The sequence below is a fragment of the Vidua macroura genome, chromosome 5 (genome assembly GCF_024509145.1).
Source record: "Vidua macroura isolate BioBank_ID:100142 chromosome 5, ASM2450914v1, whole genome shotgun sequence".
Lineage (NCBI taxonomy): Eukaryota > Metazoa > Chordata > Aves > Passeriformes > Viduidae > Vidua > Vidua macroura.
Window position 1 is genome coordinate 24343362 of NC_071575.1, and position 26939 is coordinate 24370300.

Genomic DNA, 26939 nt, shown 5'->3' on the forward strand with positions numbered 1-26939 from the left:
AAGCAGCCAAAGTCCACGGCCTCTTGAACTCGCATTGTGCCGGCCAGGGGAGCTTGCCAACTTCAGTGCAAAGAGCCCTGTGAGGTGTGGCTGAGAGCACAGCCAGAAAGGACTACATGTATGTGTCTGAACCCAAAGAAAGTGTATTTTGGAGGGAGAACGCATGTTTTTAGGGAAAGGCAAGGTGAGACATCAATGCATATCTGCATATGGTTGAAAGCAGAGGGGGTGCACAGTGCTGCAGCAAAAGTCCAGAGCAGGACTAACAGACTTAAAGCCCAGGTGCTCACACTGGCCAGGGAATCAGGCTCACGAGGAAACTTGAAACCCAAGTGGGAAAACCTGGTTGGCAGTGTCACTGCAGGGGGATGAACCCATGCTTGGTACGCTGAAGTAGCACTTCAAAGGGAACAGGGAAGCTCCAGCAGTTTGGACTCTGAAATGGCCCAAGGTAACAGATCCTGATGCAAGTGTATATTCCTAGAGTAATGTCACTGGGTATACACATACTCACACACCACTTTCCTCCAAAACAAGAGAATTTGGGAATTCCTCCTAGCAAGATGGAACTTTGTTTCCATCAGCCAGTGCCTTTTGCTACCAGGCAACCTCTGACAGTGCAGACTGATCAAACAGTGAACGGGTGGTAATACACTGGTGATATTATTATGATTGTGTAACAACAAGGGTGAGAGATAATCTTGCAAAATAAATACAAAAAAGCAGGGGGTAGGAGGCAAAATAGATTATTACGAAGATTTGGCATGAGCAGTATTTTAGGTATTTGATATTTCACTTTGTCTTGCCATAACTGTTGGGTAGAGTGGACACACATAAGAAAAGGGATGGAGAAAGGGAAGGAATGAAGACCAAAAGCATGTAAAAGTCACAAAGAAGTAAAAGCGAGATTAAAGATTAGTGAAAAGAGAAGGAATAAGGAAAGAAAGAGGAAGGCACAGAGGAAAGAATAGTTTATCTCACTGAAAAATACACCAGGTGGCAAGGTATGGCGTGTGGGGAAAGTAAACAAGACTAATTTCTGGAGTCTGTCTTGTCCTGCACAGGGGCTATAATCAGACTTGTCATCATCTTCATCCCACTTATTTTTTTCCAAGATGGCCTTCAGTCTCCCTGTCATGGATAGGACTGTGCCTTGTGCTGCACAAACACAGGACATAAAATACTGGCTACCATAATGAATTTACTGGCTAGTAGTTAAAAACCCAGTAGTTTTTCTACTGCTGGCAATTACTGGGGATACTTTCCTCCATGCTCTGCCTTTCCTTGCCCCATTCTATGGCCATATGAGCAGGATCCAGCATGTTTAATGTGCATCACATTTGGCTATCTTGACCTGCCAGCCCATACCACAGGCTTGCTGATCACTTCAGAAATAACTTCAGAATTCAGAATAATAATTCTACCCCTACAGGCAGTTTCAGAAGTTTCAGTTTCAGAAGATGCAGTTTCAGAAGCAGCTCTTCTGAAAGAGGTATGTATTTGCACCCAAAGCATGGAGTCACTTCCGATGCATGTTATATATTTGATAATTTCAATGGGATGGATTCTGACTCCACAGTCATGGGGTCCAACATGGATTTGGACTGAGAACCATTAAAATGGTTCCTTTCAGTTTCCCCACTGTAAGGCTGCTGAGTTTTGTATGTATGAACAATTTACAGTGTCTTTGCTAGCGTTCACCAATCTGAGGTTGCACAGGTGTGTGTAGTAGAGCTTCTTTAAGGAAAGAGAATTTGTCTTCATCATGAAAATATAGCAAGATTACCTGCCTTGGCACAGTTTGTCTCTGTAAGACTTTGTTTTCTCAGATAGTAAAATAGATACTTGTCAAGTTCCTAAGTTCCTTCCTTTTTTCACCTGCCCTCTGATAGTGGGCTACAGCTTTCCAATCTCCTTTACCCCTTTGGTGACTCTTATTAAGCCAAATCTGGGCTCTTTCATATCAGTACTTTACTAAACTTTCCTGAAATAATTTCTGTGTTCCACCTTGTTCCCCTTGTGCTTTCCATGGCTGACACCATATGCAAGCATATACACATCATCTGCAGTTCTTCTACATCTTCCTGCTCTGACCTACTCTTTCCTGCTCCTTTTCTTCCTTTACCTTCCACCCTTTCCCCATGCTCAGCCTCATATCCCAGTGTGAGGTTCATTCAGCTAACTCCTGTCTCATGCTTCCCCTGTACTGGGTGTCTCTCTCAAGTGTCCAGTGAGCGGAGTGGTGTCTCCTGCTCTTTGAACTCTTTGGAAGCAGCCCCAGAGGCCCTACTAAAGGACAAATCCCTCATCTGCTGTGCCTTGCCATCCAAAGAACACATCCTGGAGAATGTCTGATGTCTGTCCAAGGGGAGTGACCCCACCTGAGGCTGAACAGGCAGCTGCAGTGGGAAGGAATGAGCTGGAGGCTGAACTGAAAACGATGTGTTGACTTGAAAAAATGAAAACAGCTGATGTTGATCAGGAGAAGGAAGGCTGTTAATTCAGAGCATACTGCTCCTCCACGTTGGGTGCAGACAGAAACAATCTGCTGGAGAGCTGCTCCACAGAGGCGTGGGACTTCAGGGGATGGCTGGTGTGGAGCAGCTGCTTGGTGTGCCAGGGGTGGGTGGGGTGGGCGTGCAGGGAGAACGCCCCCTTGGCATGCTGTCCAGGGGAGGGAGCTGGGGAAGGGAATGGCTTTGCCTTGCCTGCTCCACTTTAAATACCTTTGCACAGATCTCTGGCCCCTGCAGTTAAGTCAGAAGGCTTTACCTGCTGTAGTGAAAGGGCCTTCCTGTGTGGGCATTGCTGCCTCTGCAACATGGACTCACAGCACTGCAAAATGAATGGTGACTCTTTCCAGGTAAGTGATGGGGTCTGTGCCTGCTTTTTGCAGAGATGGAGGGGTGTCCTCCCTCACTCCTGTACTTGTCCTCCACTCTCTGAGAGGAAGTGTGACCCAAGAGGGGAAAAATCCAGGTGGCGTGTTGTGATGCTTTGCAGTACCTGAACAATTTTGGCAGCTCCCATATTTGTCTGCTGTTAATTGTGCTCACAAAAACGCAGTGAGAATGCAAACAAACATTGCAACAGTATCCTTGTGTACATGGCAAAAATACAAAGAATCAGAAAAGACCAGAAGCTTACTGAAGGTCTTAAACATGTGTAATGAAAAAGCTGTCTTCTGTTGTTAAAGGAAAACAGATGAAGTTATGTGTTCTTCTGGTGTAGCTTTTTGGTAAATCTGGGACTTTCTTGTCTTTTTTTTTAAATGTTTACTGACTGACTTTGAACTCTTTGCTTTGGGAAATACAGGAAAGACCTGAAGTTCATGCCTTTTAAATACATGCACTGATATTACTGCAGGGGCAAGTGATGTAACCTGAGGCCAGGCATGGTTAATTATTAGGACAAAAATCTATACTTATGTGTCCTATGCAATGCTGCTGAAGCCAGAGACCAGCTGCATCAGATGTGCAAAAAAAAAAGGCTTCTATTTTTTTTATAAGAGCAGAGATACTAAGGAAGCCTCTATTCCTCCTTCTTTGTGTGCTGAAGCTGAACTCCCAGAATATTTCTCTTGAGTTTCACCTTGCTGCTTGTCCGAGTTCTGTAATTGATTGGTTTCAACAATGACTGCCATGATGAGCATTTAAATGCCTTAAGAAATCTGACTTGGAAACTAGTTCCATTTTCACAAGTAACTTGGAAATCTTTTAATTTGAAATATTTTTTCCCTTCTAAATTTGAACTTTACAGCAGTGAGGTGAAAATTTTATATCCCGGAAATTGCAAAAAAAAAACTTTCTCTGGCTTCACCAGTGTTGGAATTCACTCTGAAGGGCTTTAGCTAAATGTCTCAGCAATGGATTAGAAGGCTGACAGGGTTGTGTTATTGACCCCAAATGCTGCCACCTGTGTTAGAATGGCAATACCAATCTATGTGCAAGGTGGCTAACTAAAAATACAGGTTTGTGCTCAGGTAAACCTATCCTTGCATCTATATAACACTTTCTTTGAGATTGTCTTAGGTCCAGGGATGGTTGTTAATGCTCTTCAACTGGTTCTCATTTTATTTCCTGGAAAAAAAACAGAGCTGGAAAAAAATTAGAGCTGAATTTATGCACAGTATGAATCACATATACATATCACAGACACAATAAAATTATTTCTTCGACTCTGAATCATACAATAAGTAACAAAACAGCAGAACTACCCCAAAGCTGCAATTCCTCCATCTGTGTTGAGGGACGAGAAGTTAAAGTCCAAAATGAGAATGGAAAAACTGATCAACAGTTAAAGCTATGCATAAGTACTACAAAAAGCTCAACAATAATGTGAGTGCCTCTGTTTTTGCTGCTATCACCTCCAGTGCATGTGTTGAGGTTTATTATCTGCAGTGTGTATTGATGCAGGCTGCCTCCATATATCCTGATAAGAACTGGGTACCAGGAAAACAATCATTTTAGTCTTCTCCCCCTTTGCAATTAAAGATGTCACCTCTGTGACAGGCTCAGGCATGGAACGATGCTTGTTAAAAGACCTTCCTGGGAACTGAGTGCATATGCAGATGTGCAAGAAGTTAAGCAAGTGTGAGGCTGTTTACAGCATTAGTGCCTACTCCCTACTGCAATGTGTCTTTCTCTTAAGCACCAATATAAATCAATTTACAAGAGTAGGAGAATGACTGAGGACAGATTGAAAGCAGCTGATCTCAACAAATCGAAGCTAGTGACCAGTGAGTTTGGAAAGATTTTCTAAGGCTTTTTTGTGTAATCTCATTGTACAAAGAGATCAATTATTATCATCAGAATTACTTTGCAGGGCTTTAACTTTGCATTATATCCCCTGCAAGTCTGCAAACCACAAATTCTTTATTTGTCACACACATTAAAGTCAATCTCATGTAAGTTGATCCTCACAGCATCTCTTGGCAAGAATATTTTAATTATATAACTGCATGTCTTTTAGAGCAGTTTCCTTGCAGACAGTGAAAACCAAAATCTCGATCCATTGAACAGACAATGGTGGAGCCAGTTCTGTCCTTGAGATCAGTTTTGGCTGTGGTGGGTGAAAACAGAAGGAAAAAGCAATGCATGGACAGTATTTGAGATGACAGTTTTGGTCACACTACCATAAAATTTCAGTACTACATACATTTGTTTTGACTTTTGCCAGACTCCTGTCATCGTTTTCCCTTGTGGTTGCTTGAGGTGTAAATGGGTTTCATTAGCCAGCTGGCACATCACTTCCAGCAGCTTTTCCTTTTGGTCCTCCCCATATAAGAGCTGGGCTGACTCCCTGGCTGGATGGGGACTTAGGAGACAAAGAGATGCTGCAGGAAGTGTCACAACTGAACAGGTGGCAATTTTCCTTCTGGTGCAGCACTTCTACTACAGTTTGCACTAGAGGTCCCCCATAAAGCTGAAAGACACTTGGAAAACTTTGCAGCCTCTGGAAACAAAGCCAGATAGAAAAATGTGTGGCCAGCCTGTTAGCAGCAACCTTGGAGGCAGCCTTGGACAGGGCTTGAAGAATCAACAGTTATTTACTTTACAAAAGAAGGCAGCTCTTCATAGCTCTGCCTCAGGAAATGTAGGCCCACCAAGAACTCTATGGCTTCAGGGCAGCTGGCTTTGATTATTAATTTGTATTCTACAAAGGCTATCTTTCCTGAGGACAATATTTGGGAACTGGGACTCTTTTTACTCTGATTTATATGTTCAATTGAGCAATAGCCATAATAAGAGCAAGCTCTGCCCAAAAATACAGATCTTTATAAGGAATATTTGAATGGGTACCTTGAATCAAGCTTTAGCCCAGGATTTGTTACACCAGGACTCCTGTGTTGCAGATGTCTCGTGTGATCTTTGAAATAAAAACCACAGGCAATTTGTCCAAGGCCAGTAGATGTTAAAAAAATGAAATAAACATCCAAATAAGATATTAATGTGGCCTCCAAAAGTTTGTGATGGTTGTACATCAAATTTACTCTGATATCAGAAAAATTAGGTGATTGAAATCTCAGCAGGCATTTACCTGCCATGCCAAATACCCAGCTTTTAAGATCTGCCTCTACTCCAGGGCTCATTTTCCTCTTTAAGATGTGGTAAAATAGCTCTGCCCTACTTAACAGGGCTTTTGTGAAAAGAAACACATGTAGAGACACACAAAGACATTCTAGTAATGAGAACCATGAAAATAATGAAAATAAACCTTCGAGAGTACTGGAAATTGCCTTTTGGAATTTGTAGAGTAGAAAATCAATAAGAAAAAGGGAACAAACATAAATGAAAACACATCTTGCCCTAACTGAGTCTTTACTCATTATGGGATTTAGGGAAGATCTAAATGTTTGCTCCAACATTTTTCTTTCTTTTTTTTAAATTTGATTTTCTTTTCTTGATGTTGTTATTTTGTTTTAAAATCATCTTCCATATCCTTCCTGTAAATACTACCTCTGTCCTGGGGATACCTGGAAGGTACAAGCAGAACTGAAAGGAAACACAGATCATGGTCTGCATTTCTGCACAGAGCTCATCTACACTGCTCTGCTTAACCCTGAGTGCTGATGAAAAAGAAGCCTGAGAGAAGGACTTTACACTGGGGCTGAAACCAAAGTGCAGTAATGTTTCCAGTCATTCCTGAGGGGTGAGGTGAGACAAGGATGGCATTAGGTTTATTTGCATGTCCTTTTTGACTTCCTTGCTCTCACGAGGGCTCTAGTTTGAGAGAAGGGATTTGTGTCTCTACCATCATAAATCAGAGCAGCCCCAGAGCTGCTCTGCTTCTTGCAGCAGCAGTTGCCTTGATTCCTGCTTAGAGCTGTTTTATATGTTCTTTACATTGCTGGTGCTGTGCGAAAGGGACATGGAGAAAGGCAAAACTGACTCCCTAGGGTGAATGGTAGTGATTTTTGTTTGTGTATTTTTTCTTTCCTTTCAGGAATCTAGCTACATTGAAGACTCACCCAGTAAAAATGGTGTGATTTCTTTGATTTTCTCTCTGAAAGAAGAAGTTGGGGCATTGGCTAAAGTCCTGCGCACATTTGAGGTAAATATTTTCCTTCAGGTCTTTACAATTTTGTATTGCAGCCACATTTTCTTGGGGTCTTGGAGGTTGTGTTTGTGATTCTATTTCACTACTATTACAGGGGAAAGCAGCCTGTATTTTTTTTCTGGGCTTAAAATCCCTTGAAGTCTTGGGGCAGAAGTAGCTTTTTTAAACTAAAACCTCTACCTTTAACTGACCCAAGGGTGTGAAAAATGTGCTTTTTTCACTTAAGAGAGAAATATTTAATCATAACTGCTGCAGTAAGAGGTAGGGGTGAGTTGGGCTGTGACCTAAGATTGACTTATAACCAAATCATTTACCTTATAACTTGTTGGGCAAATATAACCTGCATGTGAGCTATGTGACTCACAACCCACATTGCATGAGGTATTTCTGCTGGGGGCAGCTCTTAGCTCTTGTCCCCCCCCAAAAAATGTCTGATATAAAAAATTCTACTCTCTCCCACCTGCAGTACTTCTACAGAGTGGGTAGAGGGTGCCTACAGAACAGCATAAAAATGACAGCACTTTTTTTTTACACCAAAGGGACTCAGTAATTTATGCTGAGTGTTTTGGAAAGCTTTTAGGGAAACATGGAGCCATTTACCTTTCAGGACATTGTGTACCTATTTATTCTTGCAGAAATATTTCCCAGATGTCATGAATGTTGTTTGAAAAGCACTAAATCATTGCAGTTCAGGATGGTTGAGTTGCAACACACAGCTGTGTACTCTGTGCTCTCAAGCAAATACACTTTTATATTGGTTCTGTGGCTTTTTTTTTTTTTAATGTAATAGTTGCGCCTGAAACCAGCAATTTCTTTAGAACGCTGTAAGAAGTTGTGGCCTGCATACTTTCCATTCGTAAATTGAATTTACTAGGAAATGAAAGGTTGTGTGTTACGGGTACAAAAGAAAAAGAATTATGAGTTTTACGACATATTTGATTCATTAAGATAAAAGGGAATTCACACTAACAACAGAAGAGCAAGTCTAAATCTGTGAATTGACCAGTAACAATCCTGCAAAATGTCCATATGTCAATGATATGCATGTCTGTAAATGAATTAATGAGAGTACTGATATGCTCTTATTAAATGCATTGATGTCTACTCACTAAATTGGTGTCAGCTCTAAAGAAAACTTTGTAGAGGAGCTAGTATAGGAAAGAGAGAAGTAACCATTTCTTGGATATGATTTCTTGCCCCAAAGCACATACCTAAACTAGACCAACAGAGTCACTTTTTCCCAGTGGCCCTGATTGCAGCTGAGAGGTTGGGACTCAGTTGGTTTTCCACCCCAACAAAGCCAATTCTTTCTGTGCTAACTCTCGGCCTCCTCCAGCACCAAGCTTGACAAGAGACCTGGCATAGGTGCTTTTATATCAGTTTTACATTTGGCATTGTACAGGGGAGATGATGGATGGATGATGGGATTTAATGGTACAAGGACAGCTTCTCAGGGCTGTTGTTAATGAATTCCTGGTGTAAACCAGAGCAGCCTTTGGGCTGTTGTAACTCCATTCCAAGAACTGCATAGAGGTGTAAGTTTTACATACATTCTCAGCTGGGAAAACCTTCCCCCTTTACCATCTGGGCCATAGCTATGGTGCCTCAGAGAAACAGAGTTTGTGCTCAGTGATATCCACAGCACAGACAGGGAAAGTGGTGATAGGCAGGTAAAGAGTGGAAACAAACAGGAAGAACTTGAGTGAATTTTTTCCGTCTTGTACTCCTTCACTGCCTAATAAGATTAGCTGTGAGATGCTACTGAAGTTAGCTCAGACTCTCTGTGGGTGGGCTCCTTGGCCAGGGAGACACTCAGTCTTGTCCCCTGGTTTGTGTCACCATCTTGTTGCTGGCTTGTGGAAATGTGGTGGATTTGTCTCAGAGGGGCCCCACAAGAGGAGATGTGAGGATGGCTGCTCCAGCTGTCATTGCCTCATGCAGCCACACGCAGTAGGAAAAGAGAAAGCTGACAAGCCACAAATAAGATCAGGCTGTTTCTAGGAGCAGATGTGGCGCTGCAATTGTTCACTTCATGGAGGGGGTGCACACCTTGTGCAGCTGCTGGTGCTGATGGCCATGTGTTGCATGTCTGTAAACTTTCTGCTCCTTGCTGAAGTGGGGGGTGCTCAGACTCCTGGCACCTCTCTGGGTACTCACACATGGGAATGCAGGCAGAGAGGCTCAACCCTCTCCTCCCAGTTCAGATTTGGGAGTGATTAAGGGACAGTGCCTCCAGCACTGGCTTTGAGGATTTTGCCTCTTTTCTAGACAGTCTATAAAACCAGTCTGGAACATGAAGGGGAAAGGGGGAGGGTTGAATGAGCTGTAAATATGAAACACTTGAAAATTTGCCCTCTCCCCCAGGGAAGGAAGCATGGAAGCAAGATCCAGACTAAGTCATTGTGAATTGAGGGGATACCTAAAGAAAGGAGAAATCTTGAGGAGCCATCAGCACATAGGATGTCTTTCTATAGAGGAGGTTTCTGTATGGACCTGGGAAGGCTCATCCTCTCCTTGGTTTAAGAACTGGAAAAAAGTTTTTTTTACTCTGTGGGAGCATTGTTCAACCACTCTTGAGTCCCTTCCTGGCATGCACTCCCAGGTTCACACCCTACCCATGTCCCACTCCTGGGCTGGGTGAAACTGTCCAGACTTTAGCCCGTCACACATTGTTCTCCATGGGCAGCAAGACAAAGGGACACCAAAGGGTGTGCTCTAGCCTGGGCCTGCCCTGGATATCAGGAGGTCCAAGACTTCTGGCTCATCAAGCATCATGGCAGCTAGAATCCCTACTCACCCACAGAGCAAACCACCCAGGAAAGGAATAAGTGTCCAAACACAGCCCAGATGGAAGGGGTAAGCCCCCATTATGGGAGCCAGGGTGGACTGAAGGTAGGGAACAATCCTCCAGGAGCCTCCAGGAGGCTCAAGGCTAAGGGCTACAGAGTGCTCATAGCACAGAATTATGTCCTCTGAGACACCAAGTTTAAGAGAATTTCAGTGTGTTTTGTGGAAAAAGTAAGGTTTGTCCTACTCAAACATCCCTCAAGGTTGTTCACGCAGTTGGCAGAGTATTACACGCTCACGTTGTTTTTTTTTTTTTTTTGCTCAAAGACCCAAACACTAGTTTTCTGTTCAGGTCCCAGTTGCACACAAGTATGTGGTTACAGTGACAACTCTTATTTTTCCTATGTAGTTTGAAGGGGTTTTTTTCTGAGGAATCTCCTCAGTGAACTCAGCTCTTTTTGTCTGCTGGCTTTAGGTCCAAAACATACTTGATTATTTCCACTTTTTTTCTTATGTTTGCTCAGGAAGACCCATCTAAATACCTGACCTCATCAGACTTCTAAGCTTTTCTGATCCCTGGCTCTTGTCCCTTCTCTCTGGTTTGCAAATTCTTGCCTGACTGCATGAATCTGTTCCTCCTGGACTGGCATAGCGTAGAGCTATGCCATTGCTGGCAGTACAACCCCTTCTGCACCTGTCCTGTGGAGAGATGTGTCTGCAGGGCCAGACTCACACTCTGATGTGCTGTAAAGTGTTAGCAGCTCAGTCATGCTCAGCAATAAACAGATTGCTAAAGTTGAATCCACTTTGCTTCCACACTAGCTGCTCTATTTGCATGTTGGGATGTGGCAGACATTCACTTTTTGCTTGTTAAAGCCAATTGTTTTGCACTTGAAAAGCCCCTTTGTCACCTCTGTCCTCTTGCAGGCTTGAGAGTGGCTGTAGGGACAGCGCAAATCCACCAAGCAGGGTCATTGAACCGACTTAATTTTAATGGGCCCTGCTGTACACCGAGGTACTCCTTGGTGCAGCTCTTTGCTGTTTATTTGTGAGATGACACCTGGCATCCAAAACTTGAATAATTCCTTCATCTGAAACAGAACAGCACACGTGAGTAAAGTATCATGCTTAAAATCAGGAAGATAGACCAGTCATCATGAAATTGTGATTCTTTTTTGATTCTCTGGATACATCAAAAATTGTCAGAGTATAAGTTGAGGCCAAAAAACAAGAGTTTCTTATAAAAACTGAAAAACGTATCAAAACTTCCAGGTTTCTTATCAAAACTGAAAAAGCAAAACTGAGCCCTTTGGGTTAACCCAAGTGTTACACTTGGTGGAAATACTTGTTTCTCTGTAGTGATAAAAGAATATTGAAATTGAGGTAGCTTTTTAAACAACAAAATTCATTCTGAAAGAAAGACAAAAGTGAAGAAAAACCCCTATTGTTGTCCCTCAAAGATTTCCTTTTCTGTAGTTAAATTCATCATTAAAGACATCAGAAATTTCCATATACAGAAAGGATTGCCTTCAGTTTCAATTGCAGATTTTCCACATGAATTTGTGAATACACTAATCTTCTCTGAAGTTCTTTTTCTGTTGGATTTACAAGTAGTAAATAATCAGCTGTTTTAAGTGGCAAACATTGGAATACTTTACAAGTTTGCTTAACCCATTGTAAGAGAGGAGCCTGCTGTCTTTTCTTCAGTGATGGGACCTTCTCAGATACAGAGCAGGACTTCAGTGCAAGGTGCAGCCATCAGTGAGCAAGGCTCTAGCTCAAAAGCAAAAAAAAAAAAAAACAAGTTGATTTGCACCAAGTACTCCTGCTCCCAGCATAAGTTACTGTGTCCCATGGGGGTAAGTTTCTGTTCCATGGAAGGATGACATGGGAATAACAAGCTGTACTAAATGAGACCTGGCACTTTCAGAGTCAGCAGGGGTAACTCTGCTCTGTTTCTGTTTAGGAACTTAATTCCCCAGAAAGTCCTACATGACTGTTCTCTCTTTGTCCCCTGGGAAGGCACTGGCTCTGCGGTGGTTGGGGTTGTTTCAAAATCAGGGGAAGAAAACAGTCACTTTGGCCAGGGGGTGTGTTGGAAGTGTCTGCAGTGATGAGTGAACTGGCCAGGCTTGCTGCTACCACAAGATTGTTTTTTCATTATACTGTACATATGAACATCAATGATCTATCATTACACTGCTCCAAATCCACATCCTTGATCTTATCCCTCCTCTTCCTATGGCCACAAGAGCAGGACTTCTTGATCTAATGAACCCACATGGGTTTAAAGAGAGGAGTGCTCTCTTCACAGGTGCTTATGCAATGCCACACGCTGTCACGTTTTTGGTTTGTCCTGCTCCACGTGTTTTGTAACCAGATTCTGCTGCAAGCCTTGTACCAAACTTCAGGTTTGGAGCTGAGTGATGGACATCAGGGGCTGCCCCAGAGCCAGCTGCCCTCTGGCACCCACTGTTGGCAGGAACCTGCTCTGGAACACTTTTCTTCCATGAGCTTGGAAGGAAAATCCTAGCAGTTGTGAAGGAGAAGATGGGGAAACACTGTCTCCACTTGAGAGGCAGGCCCTTGGACAGTAGAGCTGAATCAGATGGCTGCCTTTGCCTTTTCTTTGGGAATCCACGGCTAAAAGCATCACTGTAACTTCCTAAGTCCTCTGATCTATGAAAATTAAGCACTGATCTTATACTTGTGCTTCTGAAAGTGTCCTCCTTCAGGAAAACCATGGCAAGGGTTAAAAGAACATCTCATCCTTTTTTTTTTTTTTTTTTTTTTTTTTTTTTTTTTTTTTTGGTAACAGAAAGTGCAAGTAAAATCCTTCTTTTGGGAGATTTTACCCAAATTCTCACTTAGTGTTGATTAGTAGCACCATAGTGTTGTTGAAAGTTCTTCACCTGGTAACAATGTGGGGTCTCCTGATGAAGCCAAACTTCATTATTGACAACAGTCATGAAAACAAGCTGCAGCTGGATTTCACAGCTGTACTTAGTTTTAGAACCATATATAGGAGCATTTAGTAATTAGTGAACAGAAGGATGTGTGTGTTCTGGGAAGTAGTAACCTATAACATTTTCAGAAAGCATCCATCCCTACTGAAATCTTCCCTGTGTAGCTGTGAATGCACAACTTTCCTTTTCTAGTGACCAGGCCATTAAATGGAGGGTGGGACTAAATTCTCTTGGCAGTGACCTCGGCAGGACTGCTGGTGTACTGCAACACCCGCCTGGTTTTCTCCTGCTTGTGTGAGGCAGCTGCAGCATAGGTGGTGCTCAGTTGGGATGAATAACCTGGGCAAGGGGCTGGGGCTGCTTCACAGCCTCTGAGAGGAAGCCAAGGCTGAGATCCAGCACTGTGAGGTAAGGCAGGGAGGGACATGGGACAATTTCCTCCCTGCATGCATCATTGTCTCTATTTTAAATTTATATTTGTATTGCTACCCCCTTCTAACTCAGAACTAATTCTAACTTGATTTTTGAGCTCTGAGAACGTGCCTTGAGACTTCCTTCTCTAATGGGCAGTGATAGAGGTCCAGTTTACTTGGATATTAAAATAATGAAAGCTGAGTTTTTCCACCCCTCGGAGTGGGGGTTTTAAGAAAAAAACAAACAAACCAACCAAAGAAATTTCAGCAGGCACATGGTTGTATGACAAGATGTGTCCATGGGGGAGAGACTCAACCTCTCCCCTGGTCATAAACCTGAAGAGGAGGAGAGAAGTACCAACCTGTTCTCCAAGTTTCTTACAGCTGCAGTGGGTGGTGGGGTGAATTCAACACAAAACATGTGACAGTTGAGATCTTCCAAAGGTGTTAGGTTCCATCAACAAAAAATAGCTCATAAAACTAGAATAACTTTAATTAGCTGGCTTTTGAAGGCATAGATTGTCAAGATGTCAATCTCTACTAAAAAATTGAGACTGAAAACTGCTTAAAACGTACAACCAAACAAAAAAAAAAATGCCCTCATTCTCCTTTCTCAGGTAACTATTTGTCTCCAGAAGTTGGAGCTTTACAGAAAGCATCATCTATTGGGAGAAATGTGATGCAACAGCAAGATTTGGCAACATCAGGGATACAAAAAAATTCTGAACAATGTGAAACTATGAAGATTAAACACTAGATGGAGTAGTTGGACTAGAATGAAATTGAGATTTGTAAAGCAACTCTAGTAATAGAGCCACTGTAAATATTTTGAAATCAAGGGCTTAGTAGCAAGGCACAGCACACAAGAACACATTTCTCCAGGAGTGCCAGTTCAGGGAGCTGGACATATGCTGCTGGATTCTTGCTGTAAAAACAGTCACCAGAAGGGTGCTCCCTTCAGTTTCTCTTTTGTGAGGGCCTGAAATCTTGTCAGAAAGAGGTAACAGGTTGGCTCTGCATGTTGCTGAGTGGCAGATAGCCCTCAAATAAACAGCAAAGCAGCTTGACACTCTGTGGGAAGGTGTTCTGCTTCTCTCAGGTGTAAGAAAGGAGGTAACTCTCTCCATGGGCTCCTTCCTCCGTCTTCTTTTTTCCCCTCTTTTTCTCACTGTCTTAGGCTGTGATAGTTTGAGGGCCATTGATACTCCTGCTGCCTTAAGCATGTCTCGTGCCCACCCTGCAGCTGATCTCTTCATTCCCAACCCCTGCATCGTTCTGTTTATTTTAGGGGCATTGGTGTCTGTGCAGCTGCTCACTGAGCCCAGATGGAGAGCTGGTACAGTAAAAGAGATGCCTCATCAAAAACCAAAGGGATGCAGTTTGAGGAGCCTTCATCCCAGAGAAGAGAAGGTGCTGGGGTGATCTTATTGTGGCCCTCCAGTACTCAGAGGGATCCTATAAGAAAGACAGATAGGGTCAGAGTTTTTAGCAAGGCCATGGGGTGGCACATGTGGTGATGGTTTTAAGCTAAAATAATGTAGATCCAGAGTAGGCATAAGGAAGAAAACTTTTAGGATGAGGATGGTGAGACACAGCAAAGGCACAGCAGCTCCCTGTGCCTGCTCTCTGTCAGGAGCTCTCAGTGCCTCACCACATGGACAGGACAATGTGCAGTCTGTTTGAGAAGCCTAAAACAAACTGTCCCCGGGGCCAAGGACAGTGCTGGCCATTCTCTCCCTGGGCAGATGGCCCTGTGGGGACAGCATCTCTCAAGAGCAGCGGTTGGTGAATGAGCTTTTGACCTTTTCAACTTATTGTATTGGTATCTAGCCAAACAATCTGAGTTCATCTGTAGTGTGCAATGCTCAGGAAACAGAGTAGTGGCATATATGTTTCCTACCAAGAAATAAACTGCCTTTTGTGGAGGAGTAAATCAGGCCTTCACTGCTGATGGCCAGATGCCTTCCTGCGCTATGCAAGCACTGAGGGGAGCAAAGAAAACCCTAATGAGGCTCAGAAAGAGGGATGTACAGCTAAAAAATCTTCCATTTTTCTTCCTTGTAGGTCAAAAGTAGATCCTCACAGTGTTACTTTGTGGATGAAAACCTGACCCCACTGTAGCAAAGGGTTTGACATTGACACCAGCAGGGCCATCTAGTTTGGAGTCTTCTTTAGCTTGAAAGATGAAAACCAAAAGTTTCTCCAGGGATGCTGTTCATCATGTGTCAGCCCTCTGACTCTTCTGAGTGTAATTATTCTATGATTCTGTGATCTTCAGGCCCAGATTTCCTCCAGGGATTTGTATATTCCTCCCAGGGGACAGAAGCCCAGACCTGGCCATGGCATGCTGTGTCTGCAGCACCAGTGTGAGTCTGGTAAGATGGTCAGGGGGCAAAGTCAATGTCCATGGAAACCAGTTTAAAAAATTCCCCCCCCCCCAAAAAAAAAAAAAGAAAGAAAGCAGTATTTTCATATTCTAATTATAGTGCTCAAGAAAAATATTTGAGTTCAGTTAATAGGCGTAGATGTTCCTGTACTTTTCTTTTGGACTTTCTGGGGTTTTTTTCCTGAACTTTTTGTTTGTTTTTTTGTTGGAGAAATAGGATTTTTAGCTACTTGTTGCTTACACATCAACATGGCAGCGTGTCTGAGGTCAGGTTCCCACTGGCTATAGTTGCCAATGATCTCTTTCTTCAGAGCTAGGAGACACTGCTGATGGTCAGCAACGATATTTGATAAGACAGAACTTGAATTTCTGAGCTGAAGAAAATAATCCTTCTCTGTGAGGGTGATTAGACTTGTGAGCAGTTGCCCAGAGAGTCTAAGGAGTCTCAAAACTTGACTGGACAGAGCCCTGAGCAACCTGCTCAGGCAACCTGAGCAGATTGTTGTACTTTCTGATCTCCAGAGGTCCCATTCAACCTCACCAATTCCATGATCCAGTGATTTAAAACACCCATCTTTTCATTTGCACAAACCTGTACTGCCTTTTTTAATGCATATCCATGTTTCCCTTTGGATCTTTGCCCAACAGCTGCTCACAGCCCTGAAAACTGCAGGTGGCTTTGCAGGTGACTGCAGAGGTTTGGCAGGAGCTTATCTCACAGGGTGCCCAGCTGCCTGCTCGTCCAATCTTCTCTCAAGATGCTCATCAAGACAGCATTCAGTTTCCCATGAGAGGGTACTCTGCAGGTGGAACGCCTACTTCCCGTGTTGATCCTGGGGAAATGTCACTGTCAACACAGACAAGCTCTCATTATGTGCTTGAGGGACTGGAGTTGCCATTTACAATACAAAGCCTGTTTACAACTTGTATCCTGCTTCCACCTTTCTCTAAGCCTTCAGTAGTGCCTAGTCCTTGTGATGGAGTTCTATACAAGGCTGAATCCCACATATTTCTCCTTCTTTCTTTCTGTTTCTCTCTCTGTTGTGAAAGTCCTCGAGTCCAGTGGCTGCTTTTGAGTTATTTGGATGGTACAATATGGTTTGTTGACTGACACATGTATTTATCCAGTCTTTATGTATATTCCTTCCTCCAAAAACTGTGGGACCAAAATTTCTCTTTCTTATAGGAAAAAGGTATAAACTTGACCCACATTGAGTCCCGACCTTCACGTCTCAACAAAGATGAGTATGAATTCTTCATTAACTTGGAAGGCAAGAATGTCCCAGCACTGGACAAGATCATCAAGTCCTTGAGAAGTGACATTGGAGCAACAGTCCATGAGCTCTCACGAACAAAGAAGAAGGACACTGGTAAGGATATGCTGACAAGGTTAACATTGACACAGACTACTTATGTCACATACTGAAATGACTTATTTTTCCTGTAGTAAAGGAGATCCTCTTGGATCTTTGTGGCTACATTTCTCTCTCTCTGTCCTTATTTTTCCTCTACTGTAAACTGTTTCTTTTGGAGATTTTCTGTCAGTGTAAATTTTTGCCATGATTCTGACTAGGTCTCCTGGGAAACAAGGGAGGTCTGCCACCCACTTTGGTGGGAACAGGACTAACTCTCCATTACTGTAAGAAATCTCAGGGAGGTCAGTTGCAGCTCTGCCTTCAGAGGGGGAAATAAGGAAAGATTTTTTGAGTTGTTCCTGCTCCTAATTCTCAGAGGTTTGCTGGAGTTGAGGCTACTTGGTGCAGTGGTGGCTGCCCAGCAGATAGGATGAGACAGACTTAAATGCCTCTTCAGATAACAGATGTGATTTTAATAGGATTTCAGACTTTAAATACTTTAGGCCTGGATCTTCCTCTTCCTTCCTAGGAACAACATGAAAAGACATTAATACCTTCTTGAGATCAGTGCTGGTAATCCTTTTACTGTTTCCTTTGTGTCCTACCCATGACATTACATTTGAAGATGAAAAAGAAGAAGGCAGATTCTCTTTGGAGTCAGTTTTCTCCATTCATAGACAAAGGGACAAAAGCTTGATTAGGTGATATATGGTCATGTCAGATTGATGAGGTTCACTTTTGGGGGCTTTTTTATTTCCAGAAGAAAGCTACAGGACCCACCAGGTCTTAACATTCATTTTTCTGACTACTATGAAGAAGTTAATGAAGAAGTTTATTAAATAATAAAGTTGTCTATAAACATATGCCAGAGTCAGACAGAGATACAGCTCTAATATCATATACAGCTCAAATATCATCCAGGAAAGTCTTGCATGTGAAATTCTGACCTCACAGAAGTCAAAACTCCTGTGGTCAGCTGTAGGATTAGGATTTCATTGCATGTTACTGTGTTGATCAAAGGAGTTTTTGAGCTAGATTATCCTGTCAGTGCTTCAAAAAGGGACTTGATCCTCTTCTGTCTGAGAGGATAACTTGTGTTTGTTAGTTTCAGCAATTCAGAAATATTATAAAATGGGAACAATTTATTGCTGTGGAGAGAGAGGAAGATTGATATTTCTTCTTGCCCTTTCTCATTTTTTTTCAATTTCAACTCCTCTCATGAGTAATAAGGGCCCAGTCAAACTGAAATCCTCCAAGGACCATATTTTGAAAGGTCAAACAAGCCCTGCTTAGGGGATGAACTGTGGGTGGCAAATCCTGGGCAGAGGCACTACAAGGGCAGAGTGAGATGGGAACAGCCCGAGCTGTAGGAAGTGTGGTGAGATGCTGTCCTTTATCAGTGATGGTATTAACAAATAACAGGCCTTGTGGTGTGTTTTAGACCAGCTTGTCTTTCAAATGTATCCTCCTGGCAAATCTGGTCATAGTCCACAGATGTGCCTGTGTGAAATCTTATTCCCAAATCACAGAACAAGAGCACTATGCCTCCAGGGAGCAAAATCTCAGACAGATGGTTTGTGGGGATGTTGCCACACTTGTCTCAGTGGGCAGGTAAAGGCCGGGAAGGTTTTCTTCCAGAGGCAATTTGGGATCCCATGGGACTGATTCTTTTGCTGTAGCCTAGGATACTGTCATTTTTTCCTCACAAAGGATTCATTTTTCTCCTGCTCATGATTTGAGAAAGAAAAATCTTATTTTTCTGTTTCCTGTGGGAGGTACGCAGTCCCGTTCTTGGGGCACTGTTTTGTGGGCACTCAGTAAATTTCTGTATTCTGTCCCTTCTGTATAGCTCAGTGTTAAACACTGTATGTGTGTGATTTATTGGGCAAGGGATAAATGAATGGCTATTTCTTTTTTATTTCTTTTTTTTTTTGGTCACTTTAACTGCTTTTAGTATCTTTTCTTAACTAAATGCAACATTTAATTGACACATTCCAATAGTTACAAATATCAGATTTGGATCAACAGCATGATTTTAGGTGAGAGCAGACCAGAAAAGTGCTCTAAATTCAAATGTAGCTTTGGAGCTTCAGATGACAAGGGCTGGCAGCTGCTGCACCAAAAGCTCATTGTAAAGACACTGTAAAGATTCATTGTAAAAACACAGTGCATCTCCTAGCGGCTCCTTTTGGAAACAAGATGGTAGCTGCAGTCTACTTGGAGCCCATGAATAAAAATAATTAAATATTATTCTGTTGCAGCATTAGGGAAATGCAGACAATTTATTGCATTTCTGAAACAAACTGGGAGCTGAGGATCTGTAGGGGCCTTGTTTGCTAGACCCTGAGGCTAGCCAGAGCATTTGAGTGTTTAAAAAAGGGCTAAACCTGCGCCTTGAACTGCTATAAATTGCATAGACCTGTCTTTGACCCTCCTCACAATGGTCCAAGTGGAGGATTCTGCAGAAGTCCTCGCTGCCCCTGCTTTGCTGCCTCTCATTTAAATGGCTTATTAGCATTCTGCTCAGCATTTGACCCCACGGTAATTTGGTCAGCACTTGGGTATCCAGCACCATCCCATAAATGCTGCTGTTTCACTTACAGACAAATCAATATTTATTACTGATCAGCCCATGTTTGCCCCCCAGACCTTCACAGAGGCCCAGTGTTGCAAGAGCTCGCCCTGACAGTTCATTAATGGCCGTGCAGACAGCCAGCCGGTCTGGCAAATGGACTGGAGGAGGATGTTGCAAACAAAATATGGGATAGATTCAGCCAGGGGGTAATTTGATTTGATCTTTTGAATAGTTTCTGGGAGGGCTGGGGACAGCATCCTGGCATATCAAATCTAGGCAGAAGACCCACCAGTAGCTTTTTTTCACCCTGGCCCTTGATGTGAATGCTGTATGAACTTCATGCAGTGTTTGCCCCAGAACTGTGCTTGGAGTCTTTGATTCTCATTTCCATGAGAGCTAGGAAAGCTCAGCTCTTTTCAGGACCCAACATAACTTATGTTGGTACAAGCAGCACTAAGTCTCCTTGGGATTTCCCTTTCACAGCCTGCCACTTCCATCCAACTCTGCAAGCTCAGACCTGCTCTTGTTTAGCTACTTCTTGTGCTTGGTTAGGCAGGATCAGAACTTCATGCCAGGAAGATAAGTTGCTTGTCCTGTTTAGGGAAAGAGCAAGTCACCCATCTCCACACTAAGGACTGACATCACATCAGCCTGGAGCTGGTTTTTCCTTGAGTTTTTAATGAGGTTTGCACCAAGTACTAACACAATCTTGAGAATAAGATTTAATGAAAGGAAGTCAGTATGGAAAGTAAGTCAGCAATGGTTCAAACCCTGCCCAGATAGACCTTTCTGATTCAGGCCAGCAAAGCACTACAGAAATCACTGCCATAATCCAGTGCAGACTTCAGCCCCCACCAATTTTTCTACACAGCCTGGACCCTTCAGGTCATGGTGCATCCCTGAGAAGAGTGGTTTTCTCTCTAACAATGACAAATCCTTTGTTGTGGGGCTGCCAGCCAGCCTTTTTCCCCAGTGCCTAATACAAAACCATTCACCAGTGTGCCTACCAGGCTGGTAGTGGGGAGTCTGAAGCACAAAACAGTGAAGCAATTCCCCACCATCACACAAAACTCAAGGATACAGCCAGGAAATAAACCTAGAGAGAAAATGGGCAGGACCTGGTGTAAGTAGTGACCACTCTCTATAGATCAAACATACCTTTCTCTACTCCCCCCTGTGACTAATTTAAGTGAAGGGGTTGGAAGTGCAGGAAACTCTGACAGCGAGGGGAGAAAATATTTCTGGAGCAACTAAGAGAACCAACGGTACACCCAACAGCAAAGAAACCCATCTGGGGACTTTCCTGGGTCTGCTGCTGCCATCTAGTGACTTGCTCAGGTCTGTTTTTTAGGGCAAAGAGAAGTGTGCGCATCCTGGAGAAGGGTGGACCAAATCCCACTTCTGCTGGGCGGGAGAAGGGGAGGCGCCGCCGGGGGTGCCTGTGAGAGCCGCGGCGGGTCCCTGCATCCCGGAAAGCTCCGACATCCCGGGATCTTCCTGGCCAGCAGCCGCCAGCTGCAAAAGAATGTGAAGGCTCCCAGCATGGAGCCAGGCTGGTGATGGGACAGCAGTGCAGGGAGTGGGCACTCTCTCTGCCTGGGGCTGAGCAGCGGACCCCAAAGCGAGCCCTGTAAAGCTGCTGTTGCTCCAGCACCTCTTGGCTCGCAGAAACCCAGAGCCACAAGCCGTGCTGTGAGGCTCGGCACAAAGCACAGCTGAATAGTCCCGGAGACAGAGATCCTCTTATCCTGCAGGTGGTCCATCAGGTCTGGGATGAGCCCCATCACCAAGGCACTGCAGGGAACTCATTCAGCAGCTGCTGGCCGAGGATCAGGTTCACTTGGCACGGCCCCCAAAATAAGATGGGGTGGTGTGGCCCAGCAGCAGAGCTCCCAGCTGAGCAGAGGCACAGAGGGAATCAGCTGTTTTCCAAACACTGGCTGAGCAAGCATCACCCATTTGTACAAGAAAATCCCTCAATGAATTGCAATCTTTTTACTGATAGAGGCTGCCCCTGCCCAGTCCTTGTATTGAATTGCCATGAAGATGCTTGACCTACTCTTTTTTTATCTCAACACATCACATCTGGAAATTGCTGTGATTCTTCTTCATCCTTCACCTTATGTTTTTTTTGTAACAAGAGGGTCACATGGACATTACACTCTGTGTGGTCAGCATGGTCCCTTCTCCCATACTGGCTGTGCCTGAGACAGTGTATGTAGAATGAGTTACAAGGCAATAGAGAACCAGACCAAGAAAGTGAATCAAGTTAATGCATTATTGTGTAGAGACTACAGTGATGCAGTGCTAGTCTGAGGTATTAGGATGCCATTTGTCATTTTGTTTCAGAATCCTAGCTCAACTGAGGCCACCAAGTAGGTCTTAGAGTGCTTCAGGCAGTCAAAAAATTCTTTATCCTTGTTGTGGAATTTCTTGTGATTCCTTTGAAGGGGATGATTCTGGCTTATTGTGAAAGTTTTCTCCATTTTGATAAGCCAAGAAGTTTATTACCAGAAGTAATAAACAGAAAATCATAAACATTACCAGCCAGTTCTGCACCAAGGTTCAGATGCTCTTGATGTTCTGTATTCTTTCAACAGTGTGAAACAATCACAAATTCAAGACAACTTGCTTGGTTTGTTCTTGTTTCCTACTACGGGGAAAAGGATTGAAAGAATTTAGCCCCTTGCCTATATTTCTTTATATATATGATGAAAAGATGAAAATGTTAGAAGAAGGCCAAAAATCAAGTAACAAAGAAGGATACCAGTCTCTATTTATTTTCTGTTTTGCAGTACCGTGGTTCCCAAGAAGTATCCAAGAGCTGGACAGGTTTGCCAATCAGATCCTAAGCTATGGAGCAGAATTGGATGCTGATCATCCTGTAAGAATTATTTTTAGAATTTTTTCTTGTTATTGGCATTGATGTTTCTCTAATTTAAATTTTCTCTCTTTTAGTACAGATCTAGTAGACTGAATCTCACATGGTACAGGACAAGAAGGCTACCATATTTCTAGGGTTATAATCAGCCCAATCCCTCGTTTTGGAGTAAATCAAACCAAAGGTTGCTACAATTTAGTAAATGCTAGGGGATCTTAAAAGTTGTAGTGGTTTTCAGAGCACAGAGCTACACAAGGACACATCTAATCTTCCCAGGAGGCTCTGATGTAGTGATTTCAGGCTCACTTTGTGTATCACTAACAAGAAAAAGAAGCAACATATCATAGCCCAGAGAAAGAAAGACTTTTTTTGTCCTTGATTACCTACACATGATTTAGCTCAGTGTATTGTTATGTGGATGCTAAATCTGACATGGTACTTTTATGGTGAGATGTGACAAAAGAAAAGATTCTTGGTTCAAAAAGTTTATGGTTTAAATGGTAGCATCAGAAAGTTTTGTTCGTTGACTTAGCTGATAAAAAATTGTTTTGCAGTTTTTCATTTTTGTTCAGATACAATAATATTTTCTGCCTCTATTCCCTCTCCAAGCAAACAATTACTTACTTTCGTTTGTCAAAACACACTGAGTTCCATGCAGTGCACCAGAAATTGCTGCTATTAGTTTAATTGAGATAGGGTGATTATAAATAAATTACATGCAATGCACGAAAAATTGCTGCTATTAGTTTAATTGAGATGGGGTGATTAGTCATTCACTACCTATTGCTTAATTCAAGACGTTTTATGTACCATGTACAATGATTCATGATGTTCACTGTGGTCATATGAGAGGCAGAATGAAAGGAGGTACACTGAGCCAATGGCCCCCTTGTGTGTCATGTGGGAATAGACCAAGATTGTATTTGAAAAAAGAACCAAGAAAAAAAAAAAAAAGAAAGAAAAGCAAAATATATAAAAATGAATTAAGTGTCTCTCCTCCAGTTCCTAGAATTAGTTAGTGAATTTTTCCTTATAAAAGAAAGCCAGCTGCTGGGGTAAATAGGTGTCAGTCCATAGAGTGCAGAAAAAGAGAAATTAAAGGAGCCCGTGTTTTTAGTAGTTAAGTGATGCATGGAATTTAATTACAATGACCTCTATGACAGGTTAACCTTGGACAGAGCATTTTTTTGGCCACTGGCTACCTCTTTTTGATTCACACTCTTGAATTTACACTCCACTTCAGCTGCCTCCTGTACTTGGCTGTGTTTTGTGGCCCCACACAGTCCAGATGTGCCATGGACCACTAAGAGATGCATTTATGGGCTGCTGCAGTGCCCGGGGAGCTGTTTCTCTTTGCCCTGCAGAAGGGCATCTAGCTTGAAAGGACTTCTGCACTCCAAGTGGTGAAGGCACTCCTGGTTCTGAGGATCTTTTAGTCTAAACAGCAGGCACATTGGGGTGGGCAAATGGTTATCCCAGATGAAGATTTAGAGGTTTTATTTCTTATCCTTGGTTTTATTGCTAATTAGCTGTAAAGGTCAAGCTCCCAGCCACAAGGTCTATTAGACGTTCTTTGTAGTCATTAATTGCCTTCAAATGGTTGAATTTTTACTACAAATAGGGTTTTTTGGCCTGCTAAGTGACTACTGATCCTTTAGCAGTTTGAAAGATGAGCACTTTTAAGTGTGGTTCATTCTGAAAATCTGCCTAAAAGGTCCGATTGAGTTGATGAATGTGTTTCTAATGTGTTTGATTCTGTTTCTCTAGAGCAGCCCAGCTGTGCCAGGGACAGCAACAAGCTTCAAGGGAAACCAGAAGGGCATGGTTATCCAAGTACTGATAATTCTGGGCTGCTCTTGCCAGGAGCATCTTGTTGTTGCTGTAAAGGAACAAGTTTCCCTATCTTATGGGAAGTGGAAATGAGAAAAAGAAAGGACTTGGGGGGCAATGGTGTGAGAGACTGTGGCTGAGCGGCTGCTCAGCGTCTCTGCAGCCCAGGAAGGAGCGCTGCCCTGGCTGTGTGGAGCCTGGCAGAACCGAGGCAGCTTTTCCACTGACCTTGCTGCACTTCTTGGATGCACCAGCCATGCCTCCTCACTGGGAGGAAGGCTTTTCACCTTTTGCACTTACTGACCATTTTGCATGGACTGACCATTGCTGTTTTGCTTCAGGGGTTCAAAGATCCTGTGTACCGGGCCCGGAGGAAGGAGTTTGCGGACATCGCCTACAACTACAGACAGTGAGTACCCACTGCATGGGAGCAAAGAAAGCCCTCGTCTCCTACCCTCTCCTAGGGTGCTTATCCTGCTGGCTATCCCTGCCTTTCCACAAGCATCCTCCTGTTTGTTGGCTTTTCTCTGACATGTGTTTAAATCTTCCTGTTCATGCATTTATCCCCAAATCACAGCAAAACAAAGGTAAATTGTTCCAGGCACACGTTCAGAAGAGACGTCATCTCACTTCTCTCCCAACAAGTCCCCTCTTTCCCAGCTTTGTTGTCTAATTGAGGAGCAGACTGTTGCTGCTATAAAGACCTGAGCATTGAATAAATCTGGTATTCCCCATTAAACCAGGGCTGGGGGAGGAGTGCCTATCATTAACATTAAAGCAGGATCTGCATACACTATTAAAATAATGAATAACATATGGTTCTGATGCTAATCCAGTGTCTGTTACCCTACTTTTATCATGTCTAATCCAGCTGCAATCAGTAATTTAGGCTTTCATTTCCCAAGAAAAATAAATTAATAAGAGATGATAAATTCAATTAGAACAGGCTTATTTGATTGTTTCAAATGATCAGATCTGGAGGAGGAAAAATTCTGTTCCCAGAGACACTCACATGTACAGATTGGTACTACTGGGCCTTATTCTTGCTGGGACTGGTAAAAACTGTGTTTGCAAAGAAAAATTAATATCTATTGTAAATTTTGGGCTACAATTTGCACAAGAGCAAAAGATAGCCCCCGAGCCAAAGAGTTAATATTGTAATCACAAAAGGAGAAACAAAATTGGACTGGTTGATGGAAAGTACAAAATGTCAGTTGAAAAAAGTCAGAAACCCAGTTTATACCTAGAAAATTTGGATAAGATTTTTGTGTCCAGATATGTACAGATCTAATGTCCATTTTTAAATATCCCACAGAAGATACAGAGAAATGAATAGGAGGAGAGGCACAACCAAAATTATCAGGCTTCACTGAAAAGGAAAGGGTTCTTGAGTTGTAAAGGTGCTACCCAGCTGCAACAGTGAGATGGGTCAGTGGTTGCTTGCCTTGTGTTCTTTCTAACATTAATTTAATCCTTTTCTGTATCCCTTCTTTTGCATCTGTACTGTCCTCTTTCTTTGTGCTGTTTGCCTCTACTTTGCCTTTGTTTTTTTGCCTCCTCTCATGATAGATTTACCCACTGTTTTTGTTGAATGCTCAATTTCCCTGACTTCTCTTTTCTTTGCTTTTAGCTTGGCTCTTCCCTCTACCTTACTTTGCTTCTGGTCCCATTGATCCCTAGATTTTTTTTTTTAATTGAAATTTGAAGGGTTTTTAAGCCATAGCTTCCCCCAGTAGCCCTGGAAGGTGGTTGAGGATTATTTAGGAGTCCTATAGGAACAAAAATCCCCCAGCAATCCTCATAATTCAACATGATGTTTAAAGCTCCACAGATCAAGGAGAGCTGATACAGAGAGACAAAAAGTGATGGCTCTCCAGAGGAACTGCCCTGAGGCTCAAGATAAAAATGAGAAAGTGGGAGATGGTGGGGTGTCATCAAGAGTTTAACAATGGGTCTCTGGGGCTTGGAAAGCTTCAGCATTGTTCCAGCATTGTTGTTAACCCTATTAAGTTACTTAAACCCCTTTGATTTTTCAAAGCTGCTGGATTCACCTATGGCCTTAACATTATTGCTAAGGAATTGGTTATTCACAGGAGGCCAAACTGCATTGCTTGCGGCGTATAACTCCTGTTAGTTTCAACATGAGCTACGCACGTGGAGGCCTGAGGGTGGGATTTAACTCATAATTGCTCCTTACAATTATAAAAAGTCAAACTGGCTGGAGTCTGCATGTGTTACAGCACAAAGCACAGATCAGAATTTCTCTGCCACTGCAACAGAGTATTATGGAGCTGATTGTTTCATGTTTTTACAGAAAACATTAATATAATGCTCACTAGAGCAAGAAGTAAAACAGCTCCTTCATATCAAGAAAGAAAAAATAAATTGAAACCAACAGCAAGCATGTATTTTTAGAAGAACACCTCTAAAAGACAAATAAGCACTGATTTATTTTTACCATAATAATGCAAGGAGCTGTCTAAAGGCCATTATCTCAGCCAAGGTTGGTAGAGTCCTTTCCAGCCAGTGCCTAGGGACAAGTGAGGTTCCTTTTGTACCTGTGTGCCACCCCAAAAACATCTCCCCTCCTGCACCAGCAGCTCCTGGCCAGTCCTAGTAAAGCTGCAACATGAAACAGAATAAGAAAACTGTTTTGAAAATGGCAAGTGGGAAAGGACAAAGAGCAT

General features: G+C 42.9%; 1 protein-coding gene across 1 annotated transcript in view; it reads left to right on the forward strand.

Moving 5' to 3' along the window:
• Positions 1 to 2739: 2739 nt before the first annotated feature.
• The window catches only part of PAH (phenylalanine hydroxylase), a 33982-nt gene continuing 9782 nt past the window's right edge, over positions 2740 to 26939 (forward strand). The window contains exons 1-5 of the mRNA XM_053977702.1: positions 2740 to 2863; positions 6946 to 7053; positions 16798 to 16981; positions 22337 to 22425; positions 24594 to 24661. Of these exons, the coding sequence (XP_053833677.1) occupies positions 2822 to 2863; positions 6946 to 7053; positions 16798 to 16981; positions 22337 to 22425; positions 24594 to 24661 (491 nt within the window). The 5' untranslated portion in view covers positions 2740 to 2821. The remainder of the gene's footprint in view (positions 2864 to 6945; positions 7054 to 16797; positions 16982 to 22336; positions 22426 to 24593; positions 24662 to 26939) is intronic.